This window comes from Drosophila novamexicana, unplaced genomic scaffold (genome assembly GCF_003285875.2).
Source record: "Drosophila novamexicana strain 15010-1031.04,08,12 unplaced genomic scaffold, DnovRS2.1 tig00001059-arrow-arrow-pilon, whole genome shotgun sequence".
NCBI lineage: Eukaryota > Metazoa > Arthropoda > Insecta > Diptera > Drosophilidae > Drosophila > Drosophila novamexicana.
In genome coordinates, this window is record NW_020824837.1 from 283,512 (window position 1) to 307,984 (window position 24,473).

The window sequence follows — 24,473 nt, forward strand, 5'->3', positions numbered from 1 at the left end:
TACACTTGACGATTATATATATCATATATATATATTTGCATATGGTACATATATTTATGTACATATATAAAGAGTGTAAGGCGAACGCGCCTTCAAAAAATACAATTACAATTTTTGAATATATTTTAATTTTAAAAATATGATTTTGTCTTTTTACAAAACATATCTCTACATTAAAAATATATAGTATATATATATATATGTGTGTTTGTGTGTATGTGTATACTTTATGCAGCTATAGTAGTATATATAGATGTATATACATATATGTATATATATGTTTATGTATATGTGTATATATAAGGTATAAACTTCTAGTATATAGTATATGTCATATGGATTTTCACAGAAAATCTTCAACTTTCTTTTGAGTAATGCTTACTTTCCCAATTGTTTTTCTTTTCATTTTCATAATTTTTTGTTCTCTTCACTTTTCAGCTTGGTTTTTCTTTGTGCGTTGCTTTTCTGCGTTGAGCATTAGGCGTTCTATGGAAGATTCTTTGTTTTTGTTTTGAATAATTGTTTTTTTGTTGCAATAATTCTCCAACGAGTTGTTTATCAAATTTTTTAACATTTTCATTTTGATTTGGCAAATGTGTGTGTGTTTTTTTTTTTGTTTTGACACTAAGCAAAAGCAACAACAACAACTAAAATGTTAACAATTAGGTATTTAGATCGTTGGACTTTCTTTTTGTTTTTAGCTACAATTATTAAATTCACTATTTGTTAATGAACATTTTGCGTTTAGCTTTTGTTTTCTCTCTCTCTGGCTAATATCACCGTTATCACTGCGCAGCGCGGCGCTTAAACTGGACTTAAGTTCAAGCTAAATGTAGTCTCTTCTTCTTGTTCAATATGTATGAGTGTGTGGCCGTAATTACAGTATAAACAAATAATTAATTAACTGCTTAACGCTAATTCAACACAAGCTACATTAATTCGCAAAAGCTCGAACGCGTGCACAACAACAAAAAACTGTTTTCAGTAGAAGAAGAATAATAAAAACAAAAAAAAAAAACACTAAGAACTAATAAAAAAGCTTAGTAAATAAAGCACTAAATTTAAATATGAAGTGTGTGTGAGAGAGAGAGAGAAAGAGATTCTCCAGTGGCGTCCACGCGCTCATTCCTCCTCTGCGACTCTCTCCAATGCAGCAATAAAATAATAAATGTTTGTTTTGTTGGCTCATGTATGGGTTATGTATGTGTGGCATGTGGCATGTGGCATGTGGCAGGTGGCTGATAATGCATGTGCTTGTGTCTAGTTGGCGCCAACACGTTTTGAAAAGGAACACTGTACTAGAGTACGCCGGCCCGGCGCGAACGCTTCAGAGACGCGTCATTTTATTTGGCGCCGTCGACGATGCCGTCGACAGCTGCTCCAGGCGCGAGCACAGTTCCTGCGCCAGACGCAGCTGATGCGCTGCGGCAGCGGCAGCGGCACAGGATGTGGCCGTTGTGGCCGTATTGCTGGCAACGGGCAGCTGCTGCTGCACAGCAGCGGCCATCGCCTCCGGGAAACTGAGGCAGACGCCGACCCAGCGCGCTTTGCTGCATGCATGCGACTGCAAGGGTGAGAAGAAGAAAGGATTAGCTATTGTTGCACTCTGTGCTCTAGGCATGCGGCAGGCAACACTCACCATGGCAAAGTCACGTTTCCATTGGACACCGCACTGGCCGTCGCACAGGGGACAGGGACGCTCCAGGCTGTAGCCGCCGCATTCGCTGCAATCGAGCGAGACATGATCATCGGTCCAGGAGACACCGCACGTAAAGCAGGAGCCCAGATGTTGGCGCAGCTCCTCAATGGTCAGCACATTGTCCATGTTGATCTCCAACGGGCTGCCAACCAAATCCGGCAACGAGGCAGACAGACCCAAGCTGTGGTGACTGCAAGCAGAGAGAGGGGAGAGAAGGGGCACATTAGCACAATGCATTCGTTCAGACTTAAGACTTGAATTAACTTAGTTTAATATTCATTTAACTAGATTGATGGGTAACACAAATGCTAACAGCTTAAAGCAGCTCGCAGCTGCTGCTGACTACAATTTGGGACAAGGTAATCTTTTACTTTTCCAGCAGATAAGATAAAAGAGCTCAACTCTATAGATATTAGATACGTTTGTTCCTCAAAGGAAAGACAAATTGTGCATATTTTAATTAATTGAATATTAAATAAATCAAATACATTAAACATTTACTATATAAAAGAGCTCAACTATAGGCTCTTTGCCTCAACCTATTCTGATATAATCCCATACAAGTCTGTATGCCCTTTGGGCCTGACATTCACCCCGAGGCGCACCTGGCTCAGCGAAAGGCAGGCCATGACCTTGCACGGTGGGCGGACATTGGGGAATGGCGTGCTCTGTCGCTGGCGTGATTATGATAATGAGCAGCGTGACGGCGGCGAGACGACGGCGGCGTTTCGGGACTGTACCAACGACAGACGACGAGTCAGCCAGCGAGTCAGCGACAGCTTTCGCCCGATCATGTGAACGACGCGGCGTCGCCAGCCTTTATTGTTGGCGCAAGAGAGCGGCAGATAAAGAGTGAGAGGGAGAGAGAGGGCGCGAGAGAGAGTGACGGCTGAGAGCTTATGATAATGCCCCTTAGCCTGGTATCAGACTAGAACAACAACAAAAACATAATGCAGTATGCGGCATTTTGTTAATGGCAGCCAAAGTCGGGGCCAAGTTGATTTGTTAGTTGTACTCTGCACCCAGCTCGCGATTAGATTGCAAAACTATGAATGGAGGCCCATGCATAAGCGCAGGCATTAAGCATTTGACAGTCACTGTGACAGTCACTGTTACAGTCACTGTCAGCGACACGGTTCGCGTTAACTGTCAATTCGCCATAACTGGCCCTGACTTTGTTTACGAAGCCCACTAACAAAAATTTCGCACATCCAGCGAATGTATCATTAAGGGGATAGGGGCTAATGGGGGAAAAGGGGCGTTCGCTGATTGTCACTCAATAAAAACGGAAATGGCGCTTCCAGCTAAATACAGCCGTGAATCACAAGGCGTATGAGCAATCTGGCCATAGATAGATATGCTGATACATGCATATGTATCTGTATCTGTATATGTATTATGTATATGTATATGTATCTGTATCTGTATCTGTATCTGTATCTGTATCTGTATCTGTATCTGTATCTGTAGCTGTAGCTGTAGCTGTATCTGTATATGTATATGTATCTGTATCTGTGTCTGCATCTGTATCTGTATCTGTATCTGCATCTGTATCTGTGTGTGTTTCGCAATGTATCTATTAGCTAATCTATCTGTGCGGCTGTAACTGTGTATTTATTGGACATCTAATGCACATGTATCTCAACTTTTACTTACGCCAGTGGACTGCAAATGTCGGCAATTTGGGGAGCATGTACGCTGGCACTCGACATAGTTGCTGCTGTTGCTGTTGTTGTTGTTGTTGCTGTTGGCACTGTAATGAAAAACCAGAAATAAGGAAAAGCATTAATACCAAAAATTAAAACACAAAGCGAGGGGGTTTCCCCGCAAATACATATACCATATGTCAGGGGCAAAACGAGTAAGTAAAAAAAATCAAAATCAAAATCAAAATACAGGTAAACAAACGCACGAAGGTAAACAAGCTAGCTGTGCAGCTGCTGCGAGTGTTGTGAAGTTCATTATGATTATGTGTGCGTGTGTGTGTGCGTGTGTGGGTATTATAAAACACTTAAATGTCACACAAAAAAAAGCCAAAGCCAAGCACAACTGTACCAAGACACTTGCTTTCAACAAAATTTTCCAGCTTAATGGTCAATATACTTTAAGTGCTGGTCAATAAACGACATTCTGCAATATATAATTAAGAAAACGCACAAAAATCCGGTTGAAAGCGCCAACGGAAAGGCCACACACAACTCAACACAGCTTGTGTATTGGGGGGATGTGTCATAGCAAATTATTGTTATACCCTGTGTAAACATTAATTTAGGTATTGCGAAGGCAATTAAATTTCAGTTTTACATTTCCAGCTAAATTGTCATGGAAGCTGTGCATATGTATGTATATCGCAAATAGATATATATGTATATGTGTATATGCAATGCATTGGTGTATTTTTAGCTTAATGGCGGCACGAGCGTCGTGTCTGCCGTTGGACAGGGGTTTCACGGTTTATTTTGGGTGAGGGGGTTGTGACGGTGTTGTGTGCAAATCTTTCTGATTTTGGCAGCATTGCAAAATATTTATTTTTGACACTCTGCGTCCGTTGCCTGCCGAGCATCATATAATTTTCGTTTTTTTTTTATTGTTTTTATTGTTGCTATATTTAGTGGATCATGTGAGACAGAGTCGCGCATTTAAAAATGTTATCAAATTAACGGTACGATCTAAATTTAAAGCTCAAGTGTAAAAACAACAGACTGCAACAAGTTGGCCGCATGCAAATGTAAATGTTATGTTAATGTTATGTTAATTGAGTGCATTTATTAAGTGTGTGCTGTGCATCGGCAATGAAGTTTTTGTAGCAAATGGCGGGCAACGCAACTGCAACTGTAAACTCTAACATTTTTTTTTTGCACACGCTCGCACTCGCACACTGTAGAGACAGATATGTATGTATATGTATGCATACATTCATATGTATATGATTGTTTCTATATATAGACTTGGCATGCAATGCGGCAGCCTGCAACTCACAACTAGTTGCATTTAATTAAATTTGATGTGATTTATTTATAGAAGGGCACACACACACACACACATACATGTAGCGTAGAATGCAAGTTTTGTTGTCTCTGTATGTGTGTGTGTGTGCTATTGAGTTTATTTTGGGCACGGAAATACTTACAATTTGTTGTGGTTGCTGTTAGCTGCTTTTACAGAATATCTGATTGCTAACGGCGCAAAATATTTATTATGCGCTATTAATAATCCAAATTTGGAATTGGCTGTGACTTTTTCCAGTTGTATTGTTATATAGTTGGCCTTGCGTAAGCGACAACAATAATGAAATTGCTTGTACAATTGCTTTTAAATAATTGCAATCAAAAGTTTGCTTTTTGTTTTTTGTTTTTGTTTAACTTTTCACACGCGCGCTTCGCAACAGTTAAACACACGAAATTCGCACAAAATATGTTTTGGTAAATGTTAATAAATATTGTGACAGAAGCTGCAGCACACTTTTATAGTTGGGCTTTCTAGTTGGAATTTGTTATTGTTTTTATTTCAACTTGCTGTAGCTTAACAGAAGCCTAAAGACCAAGTGGCGTGCACGACAACACAAAAATTACTCAAATGAAGTCGCCGATTGCCACTCGCTTTTATAGCAAATTCAGCGGACGTGTGCGAGCGAGAGAGTGAGCGAGCAACAGTAGCAGCAAGCTGTGAGTGAGCGCAGTGATATTGCAGCCGCTGTTGCTGAGTGCGAGAGAGCAAACGAGCGAGCGAGCGAGTGCTCACAGCTGTATGTGTGTGCATGTGTGTGTGTGTGTGGGCATGACAAAGCAAAGCTAACGAACTTGTCAGCCTGAAATTTGAAAATGCGCACCAATACACTAACACACTAGCAAAACACAGACACAACAGGCATAAAAACTGCGAAACGCAGAACGGCGTGGCATAGGGTAAATCAAAGTTAATGCCAAAGAAAAATAAAATAAATAAAACAGAAAACCAAGTCAGCAGATGCTGGCCAAATTGACGCTATAAGTGTGTATTTATGTAGTTGGCAACAGGGGCCGATGATAAGAGCACGAAAACAAAACAACTGTTGTTTCTTTTGCCTCTCCGCCAGAGCATAAACCGTGGGCAGCCAGTGAGAGCGAATGACAGCGAATGAGAGAGCGCGATAATTATTAAGAGCGCGCGCGCGCGCGTTCATTTAACGGTCAAACCGCAAGGCAACAAAAAAAAAAAAACAACACAAAAATATTGAAACCCCAAACGCACACACACGCGCGTACTCGCACACACTGATACTCTACAATACGTATACGCCGCGTGGAACAAGTCTAGTACATTGACTAAATGTAAACTCGAGGGGTTGTTGACGTAGATGATTTGGACATGAAAATACAGGCAAAACAAAAAAAAAAACACGGCGCAGCAACAAGCGTCAGCAATGACAGCGTTTCATTTGAATAACAAATAATATATGGCCAGCGACAGGTAGAGTACAGCAGCAGGGGGTGGAGGGCCACAAGTTCGTCAATTCGGCCAACAGCAGGTAACATAAATAAGCGCGACCTGCGCTTTATGACTTAACTGGAACTGATTATCCCATGCACGATGCTTATCTTAAATATAATATGTACATTGAAAAAAAAAAAAAACACACACACACACATAATCTTATCGACGCGTGGTTCTGAATCTAGCATGAAATCTGAAACACCTGTAAAGGCAGCCCATATCAAAGTCTAAGCTATATCAAGCAGGGCAGACCACGCCCCCCGTTGGGCGAATGGAAATTGCCAGCGCAAGTGCTAAAAACCAACTACAATATATTCGCATGTTAATGGCGATTTGTGTGTTTTGGTTTCTTTTTTTTTTTTTTAATTTATTTTTTATTTGTTGCATTTTCGCAGTCTACACGAGTCGCGCGTCGCGTCAGTCGCAGCTCAAATTTCGCTGGGGTCTACGAAAAACCGGAGCAGCCAGAGATCAACTCAAAAGTGACCCTCGCCAAAAATAATGCAACTCAGCAGCAGCGACGTCAACAGAACCGCACACACACACACACACAGACAGAGACACACTTGCATTTGATATTATAAACAATTGATGTTTATTTAGAAAGGCATAGAACATCATCGTTGTCATCATGATCCTCTAGTTCTGGCATATGAGAACGGCACACTTTTTGACTGGCATTCAACTTTGGATGCGACGCAGTTTCGCATTGTTGTTGGGGCCAGATTTACATACATATATTTTCAGTCGAAGGGGAAGACCATTGTCATCTGAGAAGGTCGCGCGGCAATTACTTGAAACACCTCTCCGCAGCGTTCAAAAAGATTGCGTCAGACGACAGACGTGAGCGATATTAATGTGTACCAATAAGCCACAGGCAAAACAATGCACGAACAAACATATAGATATATATATACATCTATATATATATATAGCAAGTCGAACCAAATAATATTTAAACAATATTTTGCAAACCTTTTAAAAAGTTATTAAGTGTTGAGCTGTGTTCGTATTTGTTGTGTATTTGTGATACATATTTGAGTTACCTGCTTGAAATATAAATATATGCTTATATACTATGTACATAGCTGCATGCACAGGTAGCTTGAGAGGTAACTGCATGCAAAGGTTGCAACCCTGGCAGCTACATATGTAAAACAATTTCCAAAATAGATATGCTTAGTTTTCATTTACTTCATTTGTTTGTATTGCTAAATATAATATATAAGGATATAGAATATGTTAGTATTATTTTGGTATGGGATATATACGGAGTGATTCCATATATAATACTATATATATACCCTATATACTAGCCTGGGATGCCAGCGCGTAGCCCTATGTTCCTTTTACTTGCCTTTGATTCGAACCATTTGCCGGTTCAGGCGAAAAATATTCTTTAAAAAATTATATTCTTTGGCAAAGGTTACTATTTATAAACCTTGGTAATGTTAAGAGGAAGAGTAGCTAAGCAAAAACATATGGTTTTTCCATAGAGCTATATGATATAACAGTCCCATGTTGATCAGATCTGACCCATATCTAATAATATTATCATTGAATTAAGATAACTGTATTTATAAATTTCCGAAGCTTTTCACACATTTTCCTATCATGGGCGTGTACTTCAATTAAAGCCATTCATTTTACATGCGAGCTTATGAATACAAAATACCAAAATGTGTGACAAAAGCGTTACACCTTTATTTCACGGTCTTTCTAAGAAAACCCAAATTCTATCAATTACAGCTCTAGGCATAAAATGTTGTATCCGAGCTTTATATACAATACCAAAAAATACCAAAATGTCGTATAAAAGCGTTTCACCTATATTTCACGCTCGTTGGCGAATTTCCAATAAAACCCGTACTCTTAAAGCAAACCTCGTTGAATTGTGAATATGCGCATTCGCCAAAAAGGTAACAGATACAGATACAAGTGCTGCTTAAAGACATGCGCTTCCTCTTGAAGTCTGCAACAGTTGAAACAACTCGTTTTCATTTGTTTCACAAACGCAGCTATGCAAACAAAGCTGCTCCTGCAAGTGGCTGTCAATTGTAAATAAATACATATGTATTTATTGGATGGATGATATGTTTGCCTGGCAAAAGGCAGCGATCAGATGTTGTGCACCAAATGTGCCGCCCCAGCTAAGAACACAAAAGCCGTTGACGTCAATGCGCAAAAATCAGGAAAAGCAGCGACAATATAACAGTACACCCACAAAAAATGAAGTGAAGAGGCCGCAGATGCATTGTTTTGATCAGTGGATCAGTCACGGGTGATTCACGACTTACACAGAAATCTAGCAACAGCAAATATCAGACTGAGAAATTCCAAATTAATGGCGCCAATCAAATGCAAATGAGTTCAGCGCAAATCGGAACGAGTTTTTTTTTTTCGAAATAATATTTGTATATATAAAATATTTTGCGGGCTTCCCTCGCTGATAGATTTGTGCGCACAAACGTTCCAACAATTGTTGACTTAATTTATGCAGGGAAACAATATCTAAACGTAGTTAGTATGAATATACTACGACTCAATATATATAGTATAGTAGATAGCGGTCTTCCATTGAGCCGCCGCAAGATGAGAGGGAAGTGAAAAATAAAATAGCTATTAACTCACGAGTTGATAGATAGATGGATGGGAAAGAAAATGCACAGCTGTTGACAATGGCAATTAGAAGTGTGCGAATTTTACATATGACCGACTGGGCATATTAGAAATAAAAAGTTCCGACACCCTGAACTTAAACCCAACATCTCTTCACGCATCGCCATACTTTGCGTATTTGCATATGTGTCTGTATTTGCTTCGCAAATAGTTGAGCTCAAGAAATTTGCATTGTTTCATGGATAGAATGATCTGCATATAATGAAAAATTGTTTGAATTGCGGAAAGAACCCGTGAGCTAATATTTTACTAAAAACTAGAGGAACTAGTTTTTTTATATATAAGAAAAACATGTTTTATTTCAGCATTCGAAGCATATTCGGAGCGTTAACATAGTCTTTAATAACATTCTGTTATTCTTAGCATGCTACAGAAGAGCTGTTAAAAAAACATAGACAGCCATTGTGATACTATATTTTAACAGTCTTTTATTAACATGATGTTAGCAAAACTAATTGCTGTTATGCCAAAAATGTTATTGTAATAGGGCATTATCGACGATCTACGTCCATTTAGCAGCTGTTAATATAATTGAAGCAAATCCAAAAGCTGTTAAGCCCTAATGTACTGATATTTTATATTGCTTAAGAGTTTTATCAGAATGTAAAATATGTTTCGAGCTTGACATGACTGTGTAATGCCGGAATGCAGTTAGAGTACAAATAAAAACAGCTGTTAAGTCAATAAGCATTGTTATTTGCACATTTGCGACCACATTTCCAAACCATTTGCCATACAAATTGCAATGTTATTAGATATTGATAAATTACATAGGCCAAGGCCTTATCGTTAATATGGCGTATGTAATCAATCTTTTATTGATTGGGCGATAATGTGGGGGCATGTCAGCTGGCATTTAGCGTTAAACAATGGAAATTTGGCGAGTAAGTTGAGTTGTTTAAGGAAAGTTGTACACTTTGTACACGGCCTACATCAATTATACTTTTATCTTAGCTATATAAAGAACGTGCTATAAAAGCATTCGATTAGGAATTAACAAATGTTTTTGAAACTGTTTTTAGTTATTGATGATTTTCTGTAATTGTAGAGCACGGAGGGGCGTGTCTTGCAATAATTCTAGAAAACTTTTCTGCTGCGATTCAATCAAATTAATGCTCCAAGTAGTCACATGTGAAAGCTATTCAACTAATGTTTAGCTCAATTTAGCTGCATCATTTATGATACAATGGATCCATTATGCAGCCGGCAGATAAGTTTCTCTATATACGCATAAATTATATATATGTTACATACATTGTTACCTCCCGCACATACATATATATATTCACATTTATTTGTGCATATTCTTGGGAATTGTTATGAAAATACTCTCGGGGCATTGCTGGCGTCACACTATGCCTAGATACATATATGTATATATATTTAACGTACTATTTATTGAACTGAATATAGAACTTTTAATATTTGTACTTTGAGTATAGTATTACATAGGGAATTGCCCCGCACGCCGCGTACATTGAACGCTATAAAGTCCAAGTACGTATGTATTTCGTATTATCTGAACCGCATTTGCATCGCGAAATGCGCAAACCAAATCGGAAAAAATAAAAAAAAAAACCCTAGACGTAATTAGAACAGGCCTCCACACATTTTGGGTACAGTCCCCGGCACATTTATAGAACCAAAAGTAATTTAAATAGAGTTTGAGATTTGGTCACAGAATGTGCAACAAAGAACGTATAGAGTATATACATATATACATATAGATGTTGTTACCGATATAATTAGCCGAGACGATGTTATATGTAGATTATATTTTCAGCTTTAAACATATATTGATGGAAGCGATATCTCACGTACTATATTATAGAAAATTTCAGCACTTTTTTTTTGCTGTTTATGTAATCCTATCTTTCAGATATTCTCGTGCACTCTGTAGACAAATATATATATATATTTGTTATTATAAAATCTTTTACTTAAAGGCGTGTTCACATTTAGATCACATTTTAGACATTTAAAGAGAAATCCTCAAATATTACGTCTTGCGTAAAAGTTCGAGCCAACTTAACCAAAATTCCAAAAAAATAAGAAACATCTACTATTTTCTAAATTCCCTGCCAATATCTGGCACATAACACGCCAGAATCTCGTGATTAATTAATAAACTAATGATGCAGTTCGATTTCTTGGAGTCGAGATATAGGGTAAACAGTGCAATTAACAGTTTCGTCTGGATTCACACTTAATTATTTGCTTTGCTCGAAATTTCTGCTAATTACACGTGACAAGTTGACTTAAGTCCGGATTGCTTTAACTAAGTGGAGCCCCAGCCTAGCTGGGCATATTTATGTATGTATATATATATAGTAAATATCTGGCTACTCAAGTGGTCTGACCGACTATTTAGTTGACGTTTTTTTTTTACTACTTTTTAACTGGCTGACGTCGTCATCAACACGATGATGAGCGTCTCTCTGGCATTTGTGTTAGATTTGCGTCGCACGAATCGTTTGAACAGTGCACACACACACATACACAAGCACAGACACACACACACAGATACACACTAGAGAGATCTACAACAAGCTGAGATGAGTTAAGTTTCCAGTTTAAACCGACTGCTACTAAATAATGTCGTAGTCGTTTGTCGCACGACATAACTGATGCCCGTTCAGTATACTGTGTGTGTGTCTGTGTGTGTCTAGTGGTTGTGTGTGAGTGTGCCTGCTTTAAGTGTGTGTTAAAATTGTAAATTGATAAAACAATGAAGCGCTGCAATGAATGAATGAAGCGCAATTTAAATGGAAATCAATACACATAAGCATAGAATAGTATATACAGTGAAAGCTGACTAAAGCGAACGCCCACGCTTTCAAGTCAAATTTAAATGTGTTAAAAACGAAATCAATTAAAAAAAGAGTACAATACTTTTAAGTTATCTTTAGTTTTGAAAGTCTAATTGACGAGTAGTTTTTAGCTAGAAGAAAATGTTTGCCTGTACTAGAAAGCTTTATAAAATCTTTCACTTCAAGGCAAGGAGTTGGCTTCAGTTTAGGCTTGAGTATTAAAATGTGAGTGTAACAGTTCGTTATGAGAGCTTTCACTGTACACGCGGTAGTCGTAAAGAATGCGTTGTCGAGCGACCTGCCCCTCAAAAGTACACCAGCCCTGAGCTCAACTGAATGCCAAATGGTCTCAAATGAACCACATTTGCGCACGTTCCATTGACACTCGTCGCGGTGGCATTAGAAGGCAGCACCACAAGCCACCATCATCAAAGTCAGAGTCAGAGTTAGCTTCAACTTCAGCGGCTCGGCTCAGGTAACCATTTGCTGGTTACTTGACTCGCCTTTGAGGTTATAAACGGCGGCTGTCACCCAAACATATCGATTGGAGGCCGCATACACACACACACACACACTGGCGCCTCATGCCACATTTAATGACACACAGGCGACAAAAAGGTCAAACTCAATCATCGAATTGCATTTTCACATTTTTTTTTTTTGAAATTTATTTTATAGTTTGCTTTTTTATTGTATTTCAGACCTGACCGCAGCGCAATTTGAGGCGACGCGTGGACATGACAGCTTATCAGCTGCTAAAAACAACAACAACAACAACAAAAACAACAACATCGCGTCAGGCAAAGTCGAGCCGAGCTGAGGCTGAGGCAATGGGCACGGCGCATGGCTGTGCGCCCCCTCGTGTCGCATGCGCTGCTGATGTTGATGATATAGAGCCAACATTTAAAATAAACCAAAAATAAGCAAAAAAAAGGCATAATAACTCTAGGCAATAATGCTCGACTAGAGATTACCCAGGCAAGTAGCCCAGTATAATGTATAATACATTTTAGTATATACAAAAATCGACTTCAGATTTGAGTAAAATATTGAATATATCGAAATAAGATGCTTTAATATTTGTGTACCAACAAATTATAGATACATCTTCAAAGTTGTGGCTGTTATCAGGTTTTATTTAAAATAAAGAGAAAATATTTTAAAACTTTTTATAACACACTGCACACCTTTAGTTGATCTAAATCTTAATGCTTCGAGTTATGGTCAGAAAAGCAAGCCTTCTCTATAGACATTATGAAAAAGAAATGAGATATTAATAGAATTATGTATATAGATAAGTTTTCCAGATCGACATTTTCATACATACGAACATGTTCGTCGTCCTGATCAACAGCATATATTATAAAGATGCTTCCTTCTGCCTGTGTTACATACTTTTAAGCAAAATCATGATACCCTTTCTAGCCATTTTTAAAGATTGTTTTTAAAAATCGTTTCTTTTGTTGGCTTTTTATTTTGAAACAAACTTGGAACGACGACATTTTGAAATCACATGTTATTGTTCCAAAAAAATTAAGAAAAATAAAACATATATATCTCATAATATAGGATATACCCTATAAATATACTCTACATGAATCAAGCGTTAATAATTAATAGATTTGATTACGTTATGACGTCGTATTCTGAATGATTTACAAAATTAATTTGCACATTGTTTGCGCTTGTAATTCGCAACCAATTCTAGAACAGGCTTGAACTAGTTAGATGTAACTGTTAATCCAATTGGAATACAACAAATATTTAAGGTGTCATGGAAAAACTTGATGAGTTAACGCCAACTGTTCAACTTTGTAACATTCAAGTGTTAAAGCAGAACTTGTTAAGTAAATAATTCATAAGTGATTTATATGATACATCATATTCAAAACTTATGTGTGTATCAACTACAAATTACATCCATTATTTTGTCATAGATATTCGATAATTTCAAATGCAAATATGAATTCGGATGTTATTTGTATTTGGCAATACATTTTCACTTTTAAAATATTTGCCATAGGAACTTTTTGGGTCAAAATAAAAAAGCCATAATACAAATTAAATAAAGTAATGGAAATTTTGAAGCAATTGGTGAAAATATATAAAAAAAATACAAATTTTGTAAAGTATTGGAAATATTTGGGATTCATAATGTCAAAAGATATGATAATAGATTATATAGTGTAGTTTTATGTATTTTTAAAATTTGTATTTTAATATTTTATTTCATTTACAAATCCATAAAGTTGGCATATAAATGTGATTAAATTAAAAATATAATTTATTACATTTATAAACGTTTTTTATCCACACAAAATTTATTTAAATTTTCAAATATAATCCTCAAAGAATGCATATGCCCCACAAGCTGCAATTACAGGGTATACATAGTCTGCGCGTGGCGCACCATTTGGTTTTTGTCTATAATGAGCATGGGAACATAAAAGCAGCGGAACAATTTCTCGCATGCAAAATCAACCAGACACAGTTCGAAGGGGAAGAGATGGACAACCGAGTGCAAGGGGGGGAGAGGCGCAGAGCTGGGCAATAAGGGCCCTAGGGGTGGAGGGGGGAGGGCAGGGAAAATGCAGTGCGAAATTGAAAACGATTTTATTTGTAAAATTTGTCATTACGTTTGTCGTTTTTATAAGCAATTGCATAAAAGCGCGACGTTTATGTAAGCAAAAATGCATGACGGCCCCGGACTGGGCCGTTGGGAGCAAAAACTTTAGTTCCAAATGCATTCTGAGTAATTTTATAATAATTTGTAATATTTAATATACGATAATCAGACACGGCAATGAATTGAGAAACAGTACGAGGGGCAGGTCAATGTCTGCTGAATCTCAATCGATGATGATATAAGAGACAGAGACAGAGAGAGAGAGATAGAGATAGACTGTAAGGGCGGGTATTGTGCAAGCAAGTGCTCTGTCTGGGTCTGGCTGTGATTCATTATTCGGAGTGCGAAGATAAGATGCAAATCATGATCATCATATGAACGATAACGTTTGTCTAATTATAAAGATAAGGTAATTACATTGAGAAATACCAGCCAACAAATAAAAGTAAAATACAACAGTTCAAGCTGAGCCAAACGAGTGTGTGCACGACTAGCACATGCCCTGTAGCTATCGAAATGCTGTCATTACAAAACATTCTAGTTATCTTCAGCTAATACATGCACAAAACTACACACATACACACGCTGCACACTCGATGACTGTGTTTTCTACCCTCTTTCTCTTTCTTTCAATTTTGATTGAGATCGGTATTTGAAGTCCGATTTTTATGAAACTTTGCTGAACTATGGCAGACACAGGCGTGTATATACCAAAGCATAAGGAACGTTTCTTTCAGTTCAGTTAGAAAGTTTTCAAATGGGATAGATTTCTAATTTGTGTTTACTATACGAAAACATTCAGAAAAAATTGCTGTGTCTAGCTCACCAGGATATGGCTAAATCGCAAAATCGATATTTCATGATATTAGGAAAAAATCATAAATTCGTCCCGCGTGTGGCTTAGGATAATATATATATGTATTTCCTTCTGCCTGTTACATACAACTGCACGAAATCATTTAACCCATTGTCTATGGATACAGGGTATAAAAAAAAAGAATCACTGCATTATTCAACTAGAAATTTACAAGAAATCCTATGCCGTATTAACTAATAGTACACCTTTCATACGAATTGCCAGACTTGTCTATTGAATACCGAGAAATGTATGATAGCGCCATATTCATGTGTTATAAGGAACTGGTGACAGAAGCCCATATCTATAATATTATATATTAAACAAAGCCAGACCTTAAAAAACAATCGTAGTATGTGATATATAATATTTACAAGACATATGCCATATAATAAAGATATAGCTACTCATGTTGCTTTCCCATTCATTCGGAAATGTGATGCCAAAGCAAACAAAATACAAAAAAAAACTTCTGGTTTTTAAGCTCTGTACAAAATAACCTCTAGCTGTGGCTTAAGTGATACAAATTAAATTCAATATAAATCTTAATGTAAATATAAATATTTATAGAGCAGATTTTCGAATACGTTTCAGCATAACATGCCAGGCATTATTTATTTTTTGACTCAGGTTAGCGTTATATAGCATTTTTTTAAGCTTTTCTTTTTATGATTGTTTAATTATTTTTAGAACTGCCGAAGATCTTGCGATATGGTTTCTGATAATTCACTATTCGCATTTGCATCAGCAAATAGTAAAAGCCAAAAATAAGCAGAGTATAAAACTTATGAGTGCCCGACTTTGCGTTGCCCTAGACCCAAATCGTGTTTGTACATTTTTCGATTTTTCAATAACTTTTGTGTCTGAATAATATGCTGAAATAAGTGTGTAGCCAAAATTTTGAACAAATCTTTCAAATTGTAGCTCTTATTCAACTTTGAGTAAAAGCTTGATCTACACAAAAATTCAACCGAAACAAAAAATGATGATCCAAGAGTTGATTTATAGATTCTCTGAATTCAAATATGAAGAGAAATTAAGCATATCTTTGGCACGCCGAAGATTTAATACCCTTTAAACATTTTCTGTTTGAAATTATGTGAGAATTGTGAAGCTCGTAAATTCGGAGTTTGGTGAAATGTCCTTCAGGACAGACTCTATTTTTCGGCCGATCATTCCTGGAGCAATCATATGATATTGTGGTCCGATTTTGAGGGAGCATAAAGCATACAAATGTCGAGTTTGGGTAAGATAAAGGGTTTTTCATATAAGAAACACCTGCTCGGTTGATAGTTCCTTTGGCAGATATATGATATAGTTGTTCGATCAGGCAGTTTACGACATATGTACAGGACGCAACGCAAAGAAGGACTTATACAAATTTTCAATGCGATAGGCTTAAGTCGAGAGACTAGTTCGCAAAGATACAGAGAGACGAACGGGTGGGCACGGCTCTATCAACTCGGCTGATGCTGATCTAGAATATATACATACATATAGATTCTAAAAAAACTAGAATACCCTCTACGAATTAGATACATTAACATAGAACAAGAACTCTGTACATATTCGCATATAAGTATATAAAAGACACGCCTGCTGATGAATACTGTATGCTTGTAATTTAACTCATGTTGGAAAATAAAAATTAATGTGCTAATCAATTCAATTTTTGCTTTACCAACAACTACATAAAAATACATTGCTCAATTATAAACACGCCGCACCACGGCCCCCTTCCTCTACAGGGTTACAGTTCTTATAGCTCGGCACACGCAAGAGCTTCGTGGTGGATGTTAGCCTGATTGGCGGCTTTGTAAATTAACTAAACGATCCACACGTGTCGAGGGCCACTTAAATAAAGAACAAGAAAGAAAATGGTGGACTTTGTAGCGCCACACGCAAACATAAAATGTAAAGTAATAAGTTAAGTTGTTCAGTTTAACATGCATAATCCCCGAACGCAACGTGATTAATGTTTGCACAATTCGTAGTACCCTAGGCAAATGGTAGAAGGTAGAGTTCCGAGAGTCACATGATAAACGCGTGAATTTCATAAATTTCCAGCGACAACAGAAACGTGTGAATAAGCGAGCCGCACGCTTTGTTTATATGGCTAATCAGATTGCAGATAAAATCCACAAAAGAGAGCAAGACAATAATTAGCACAAAGCGGCAAAATATTTTTTGGGCTATGCTCGAAGGCCCATAACAGGGCACGTACATTAATTGATTGATGGTCAATGGGTGTTATTTTTTTTTATATTTTGTTGTTTTTAAACAGAATTACGAATGCGTAACGCATGGAAGGAGTCACTTCCGAAAAACTATATACATATATGTACATATTTCCTGTCAACTAAACAAATGTACATTTATATTTCTTTAATCAGGTCGATGAGCTGTGCCGATTTAGCCCCGACTTTGGCACTTTTACTACAAAAGCTATTAAGAACTTTGAATATTAGTTTTCCCATTAATCGCATTACTATGCTCTATATATATATATAAAAACTAATTCTGCTTGGTTTGAAACCCCGTACACCCCACACACAAGCTTTTTATATATTGGGTATGATGAATACCGACCAGTCATATTATATATCATATATTGAGAGAGATACAATACCTTTTGTTCTTTAGAACAATTATGTATAATTTTATTTTATGTTAAGACTTTGAAACAAGTTTCAAAAAGCTCAAACAATCGATTAAAAGAACTAAGAGAATATTAAGTGGGTTTATCTTTAGGTTAAGTCGAGACGATAGGTCCACGAATCTGGGGAATACTCGATTGAAGCTCTGCCTAAGTTGATCAATCCATCAAGTATTTACCCGAACACAAGGGACAACACAGTTAACTATATCTACAACACAGTTAACTATATCTATCTTTATATATTTCCGCTTCAAATACATCATTGATTGACATTTGGTTTAATCATGATATCAAACCTAATTTGATTGATGTCCATGTGAGCATTTAAAGAGCTATTCCTTCTTGTTGCACATAATTAATTGTCTCTATAAATAATGGAACATGTTGCTAAATATAAAAGGACATCGATTACTTGGCTATCGATTATTGTTGCATGCATGACCGATGACAATGCTTGAGTGTGAACTTTGAAGCAGCAAGAACTGGTCTAAAATATAAATTGATAGTCCGCGTATTTGGCATTAGATACATACGTATATTAGAGGAGGGAGCCACTTGAGCGATAAAGCTGACTATCGCTGGCAATTGATGTTAATAAAAGTGTGCGCCAGTTTCCGCTCAATCATAAGTATATAAAGCAACAAAAAAGAATTGCAAGTGGGTCGCACAAAGAGTACAGGGACGCGATATGGATAAAGTACAAGTACCAGCATTTATATATATATATACTATATACACTATATATATTATATGTGCACCAAGCGTATGGAGACTTACTTAAATAGCGACCACGCCCACGCACCTGTTAATAAGCAAGCTGGAAAAAACGCAGCTGATAAGCCAGACATATGCATATATATATATACATATATATATAACTAGCTGCCAGTCAGCACACGCTCTTCGAAATGGTAAACAGTGCAAAATAAATTTTCCAGTTTTAGGTCTATCAGCAGATCGATCGTAAATATTTATAGTAATAAGGTATTCTCGGGCACTGTTTGTCTAGACTCGAGCGTCTATAAATAAGTCTAATCGTGGACAGCAACGTGTGCCAATATTAGTCGACTTTAAAAACATCAATTACAGCTCCTCTATCGCTATATATAGAGATTTATAAGGGAATCCCCATGGAAGTATTCGTACAAAAACTGAACTGGATTTGTTTTTCCGTGCCAGGCAACATTTGTTGGCAACGTCTCTCGAAATTCATTTGAAGAACTGATTTATGTACATTCTGTTAAGCAACTGTTATAAATATTCAATTTAACAGCTATTGCGCATTATAATCAACAGGCGCTGTTAATGCTCAAACTTATGTTAGCTAACATCACGCTAGATCTCTGTTACTAACAGCAGCATATGTATTGCTTTTAAATATGAAATTTAACAATCAATATTTGTGAATGGTTACAAAACGAATCAATGTCTCGCCCAAATATTCGTGAACATCCATCAGCCAAGGTTTTGGTTTGAACCTTGACGCGTCCGTTCACCCAAATTTTAAGTGAGAAATTTCAATTAGAAATTCTGATTCAGACCATCTCTTTTTCTTTGCATTGTTTTGTTTTGTTTTAAATTAAGAACTAGGGTATCTTCTGGCAAATTCTTATCAATGCCGCCTCTAAGGTCAGACAATATAAATTTTAGTGTCTAAATTGCCCGTTCTAATGAGTCTTGAGCAGATGGCATTGATAACATTGTCAGCGCAATGTTAGAAACAACAACAAAAGTTCCCGCACAAATTGCATTCAACTGAAAGTAGAACTATTAAATACACGTGAACATATTCCCACAAATTATCTTATTAACCAAATCAATTTACTTTTTTTACTAGTCTGTCAAACCGTTTGTGGCCTGCTGTTACTAACAATGTGATGTTTTGTTGAGAGAAGGCTGTGCTATGTTACTTTCGGCTCGTTGTAATGTGCTGTTACTAACTGCATTATGTTAATCAGTTGCTGATAATCGTAAATATAGGCTACTCACCTATAAAATTCAAATTCCGTAACGCTGCAGCACAGCTATTCGTGGCTGTTGTCAGCTTGTCAATAACGACAGGTGGCGGGCCGGGGCAAAAGTCTGGATCATCCACATCAAAGATAATGCCATCATCCCACTCGCTTATAATCTGCGCCGACTTTAACAGCTGTTGTTGCTGGCCTGTTGCCGCCGTTGCATGCAACTGCTGCTGTCCAAAGTTGCTGTTATTGTTGATGTTAATGTTGCTGTTGTTGGCAAACGAGTTATTGTTGCTGCCACTTGTTGCAGAGCGTTGTTTCATCTGTGGGCAAAGAAGACGCAATTCAAATGTATGTAAGCAACAAGTAAGAATGTGACATTTACGAGTGTTTGACTAGAAGATACCCTTTACCAAGCTGCTGTGACAGCAGTTATCGATAATTATTGATTTGAGACTAATTAAACTTAATCCTAGTTTGGAGTCTTAAACTTTTAGTCTTTCTTTAGTTCGAGTCCGTTACACACATCTGCACAGCTGAGATATACCCTTCTTTTCAGTCATTTATAATGAGCTTAGGGTATCGAAAAATGGCAGAGTCTACGTGCTGCTATGCAAATGCCAAGCGACACACGTGGCTGCGACTGCGGCACAAATGCAATGACAAACACACAAAGAAAACGTGAAGCTGTTAAAAGCACTCTTGAGCTTGCGACAAGACGGAAGAGGGGGTGTGGGGGCACGAAGCCAAACTGGAGCGACAGGACAGCTGTTGCTGGCTGTTGACTCGTGAGGTCAAAAAACACACACACACATGCACACGCACATGCACACGCATACGTGAATCTTGCAAGTAATGCCGCTTGGCAATGCAACAAAATGCATATGCAAAATCAATAGATGCATTATTTGGGTGAAGGCTGCATCAATGTGTGCAGCCGTATGTATAAATATGCGCATATATGTGCCATTAGTTGCAAAGCCACAAAATAAAAATAATGCTTTTGTTTTTGTTTTTGCAAACTGTATTTGCCCGTGTGCGTGTGTGTGTGTGTGTGTGTGTGTCGTGTGCTCGGGTGCACTTACCCCAACCACTTACCTTACTTGACGCACGTTGCACCAATTGCCTAGTGCTTAGAAATTAATTTCCTTAATGGCAAACTGTTTGGTGCGTTTTATTTGATTTACTTGACATACAATGAGCAGCAGCTGCATTAATTGTTGAACGTTTCAAATTAAATGTTTTGCTTGAATTTTTGCGAGCGGACTACCAGTTCAAACATTCACAGTGACTGGGCGACACGAGAAGAAAAAGAGTTGGCATCCCTACCGATATCGTGCTCGCGCACACATTTATCGGCAATAATCGGTGTGCCGCCACAAAATACTTCCAATAAGAAAACATTAACTCATACACAGTAAAGCAATTTTTGGCGATTCTTAACGAAATTCAACATTTATTCCAAACGTACCAAAAATGCGCAAAAGTCTGTTGCCAGAAACGTTAAGAGTGCAATAGATAAACGCTGCCAAAAGCAAGCCAAAGACAAATTTGCCAACCGTGCAACTGTATATGTGGGCCCCACGGACATGGAGGAGAATATGTGGTAAATAAACATTGACTCTGCTCGCACACAGTAGACGTCGGCAGCGACGTCAGCGGCCAGTTTGCAATTGTTTCAAGATAAATATAAAGTATCGTTATTGAGCACATTGCTGTTAGGACTACGCATTGGCCTTGCGCTGCTGGCATACCTGCTATGCGTGCGACAAAGAGGGAAATATAGTGGAAGAAGCCAGCAAATTTTTGAGTCAGCAGCCAAACAGATAGGCAACTTTTTTTTTAATGTTATCAGCAACAGCTGTGCCAAGTTGGACACGTTGAATTAAGCGAAAACAAACGAATTAGTCCAGCCTTGAGAGGGAGGCGATCGGTTGAAAGCTTTTCTCTCTTTCACTCTCTTTCCAGCCTGGCTGCGTGTCTGTATGAAAGCAAAAGCTGTGCTGTACGAACGGTAAATAATTCAAGTCTTTGTCTTTGTGAACTTGCAGGATAATTGAGCTGGAATCGGCGCTGCTGGACGATTGCAATGTGAATGATATATATAGCATTTGCCAGGGCAAACAACTACCGGAGGCACTGCGTCCGGATGTGTGGCAAGTGTGCCTCGATGTGCGCCACAAAAGCGATCAAATGTCGCTCTTCAATGAGATCTACGATCTGCCATTTCAAAGTCAATTGCGTGAGGATTGCCAACGTTATGTGGAACGCATGGGCAACGATGAGGAGGACAAAGTTTCGGTTGTCTCCGATCTGGAATCGATTATGACCTTCTATTGTAAAAATCGCAATTTGCAATATGAGCCCGAAAATGGTTGGATCGAGCTGCTCCTGCCGCTATTCGCACTCAAACTGAATCGTTCGGACACCTTCAATCTGTTCGAATCCATACGGGACACATATATACCGAAAGGCTGCAAGCCCAAGGGCAATGTCTTCCATGTATTTCGTTTGCTTTTGCTCTATCACGATCCGGAGCTGTGCACTGTGCTGGACACCAAGAAGATCACACCCGACCTTTACTCGTTGACCTGGTTCCAATCGCTCTTCGCCTCCTGCAGCAGCCTGTCTGTGATTATTGCCATGTGGGATTTGTATTTCCAGAACGCCGATCCGTTTATGGTCTTCTTTCTGGCGCTGATTATTCTCATCAATGGACGCGAACAGATAATGTTAATGAAAAACGCTTCGAAGGAGGACATCATTAAGTTTCTAATCAATATGCCGTGCGCCTTGGAGGTGGACGATGTACCCGACTTTTGCTCCCTGGCCCAGTACTATGCGCTGAAAACGCCCACATCCTTCAAGACGGATTACCTGAAGGCATTGTACGGCAAACAGAATGATACGCCACGCAGCCAGGAGGAGTCCAATAAAGTATCCCAAGCACTTTGTCTGCCCGTCTCCGTCTATGAGCTGGTCGAGAATTCAGCTACGGAATTCCCTGTACAGGATGCCGTACGCTTTTTTCTCGTGGACTGCCGTCCAGCCGAACAGTACAATGCGGGCCATTTGTCTACCGCATTTCATCTCGACTGCAATCTGATGCTACAGGAGCCGGTCGCCTTTGCCACCGCCGTCCAGGGCCTGCTCACCGCACAGAAGCAGGCCATTGAGGTCAATTCGAATGCGGGCGGTGAGCATTTGTGCTTTATGGGCAGCGGCCGTGTCGAGGAGGATCAATATACGCACATGGTGGTGGCCTCATTCCTGCAAAAGAACACACACTACGTGTCCTTACTGAGCGGCGGATATGCCTCCATTCACGACTACTTTGGCGATCACATGGCCGACTGCCTGGAGGATCACAGCGTGAGCAAATGTCTCGTGTGCCAACAGCACAATGTCAAACAGGTAATCCAATTCCAATTCTGCAGAAACTATTTGTTATAATGATCCAAAAATTTCAGTCAAAATCCGCACCGCTCAAGGCACCAGCAACGACGCCGTCCTCCACGGATCTGTTTAGCAAATTCTCCGCGGCCATGAAAAGCAAATCGGCCGAGGTCAAGGGCCGTCTACTGGACATCATTGTGAATCCCAGTTCAAATGGCGCCGCCAGCACCTCCAACAATGGCGCCGCGCAGACACAGGCCGCCCAGGAGCGACATGTCAGCGCCAAGGATCGCAATGGGAAACGTTATCGGAATGTGGCGCCCGTGTTCAGCATCGACGATGAGAACGAGGAGACATACGACGATGGTGAACGGGATGCGCCGCAGGCGTCGGGCGTTAACAAGGAAATTGTTAATCTCAATCAATATTTCAAGACGGCGGACATTATCAATGCGTTCAAGTGCCGGGATGTGCACATCAATGGCTATATGTACGATAGCCATCTGATCATAACGCCCACCCATTTGGTGGTGTTGCGCGAATTGGGACGCGGCCAGGCCCAGATTATGGTGCGCCGTCCATTGGCCAGCATCGTTAAGATCACGGCCAAGAAACGGCATCGCGATTTGATTACATTCAAATACGGTTTTCTCGACGGCGACGGGCTGCTCATCACCGACATGGACCGTTTCTTGATACCAAACGCCACAGAGGCCACTGCGCTCGTCTCCAAGCACATTGTTGAGGTGCTCGAGAATGCCAAATAGAGCATCTGTAGAGATCAGGCCATATACATTAGTCAGGCCACATCCCCCCAACTAACACACTCCTGTTCACACAAACACACACACACCGACCTGTGCAATGCGTTACGCCCTGTTTCTAGTTATATTTATTGGCAATGTTTTCCTTCCTTCGATTAGCTGACAAATTGTAGTCTTAACCTTCTTTTTATACGGATTTTGTTTGATTCATAATGCAAATGTAACATACGACACGATACACGACGCAAGATCGTTAAACCATCTGACCTTTCAGCTCGATACTTAAATTATAAGTGCAACAAAAAGAAAAATCGAAAAAAAAATCCGAAATACATACACCTTAGAAGCCTTGAGACTTACAATATGTAAAGATTATAACAAAATATTTATTGCAACCAAAAGAGGTATAAATAAACATGTATTATATTCAAAATTTGGTGCATTTTTGTACAATTTAGAGTTACAGTTGTGGATTCATCATGTGGAGTCATTGCAAGCACAATAGTTGGCATAGACATGGGTCGAAATTTCCCACCCCCATAACTTGGTC

The 24,473-nt window shown here is 38.7% G+C and overlaps 2 protein-coding genes across 4 annotated transcripts; one reads left to right on the forward strand and one right to left on the reverse strand.

Moving 5' to 3' along the window:
• Positions 1–1,034: 1,034 nt before the first annotated feature.
• LOC115766010 (protein pinocchio) lies at positions 1,035–20,956 on the reverse strand. 2 transcript variants are annotated; one of them, XM_030709781.1, is made up of 5 exons: positions 20,862–20,956; positions 19,792–20,086; positions 3,356–3,452; positions 1,640–1,889; positions 1,035–1,564 (listed from the first exon to the last, which is right to left on the reverse strand). In XM_030709781.1, the coding sequence occupies exons 2-5, from the start codon at positions 20,084–20,086 to the stop codon at positions 1,328–1,330; spliced, it is 879 nt and encodes a 292-aa protein (XP_030565641.1). In that variant the 5' UTR covers positions 20,862–20,956; the 3' UTR covers positions 1,035–1,327. The 2 variants fall into 2 exon arrangements, with proteins under 2 accessions (XP_030565641.1, XP_030565642.1); XM_030709782.1 differs by lacking the exons at positions 19,792–20,086; positions 20,862–20,956 and adding an exon at positions 4,830–5,578.
• A 78-nt stretch (positions 20,957–21,034) lies between these two features.
• LOC115766009 (TBC1 domain family member 23) lies at positions 21,035–24,326 on the forward strand. Of its 2 annotated transcripts, none has more exons than XM_030709778.1 (3): positions 21,035–21,369; positions 21,815–23,177; positions 23,234–24,326. In XM_030709778.1, exons 1-3 carry the CDS (start codon positions 21,353–21,355, stop codon positions 23,924–23,926), a joined length of 2,073 nt encoding a protein of 690 aa, XP_030565638.1. In that variant the 5' UTR covers positions 21,035–21,352; the 3' UTR covers positions 23,927–24,326. The 2 variants fall into 2 exon arrangements, with proteins under 2 accessions (XP_030565638.1, XP_030565639.1); XM_030709779.1 differs by lacking the exon at positions 21,035–21,369 and adding an exon at positions 21,625–21,746.
• The last annotated feature ends 147 nt before the right edge of the window (positions 24,327–24,473 follow it).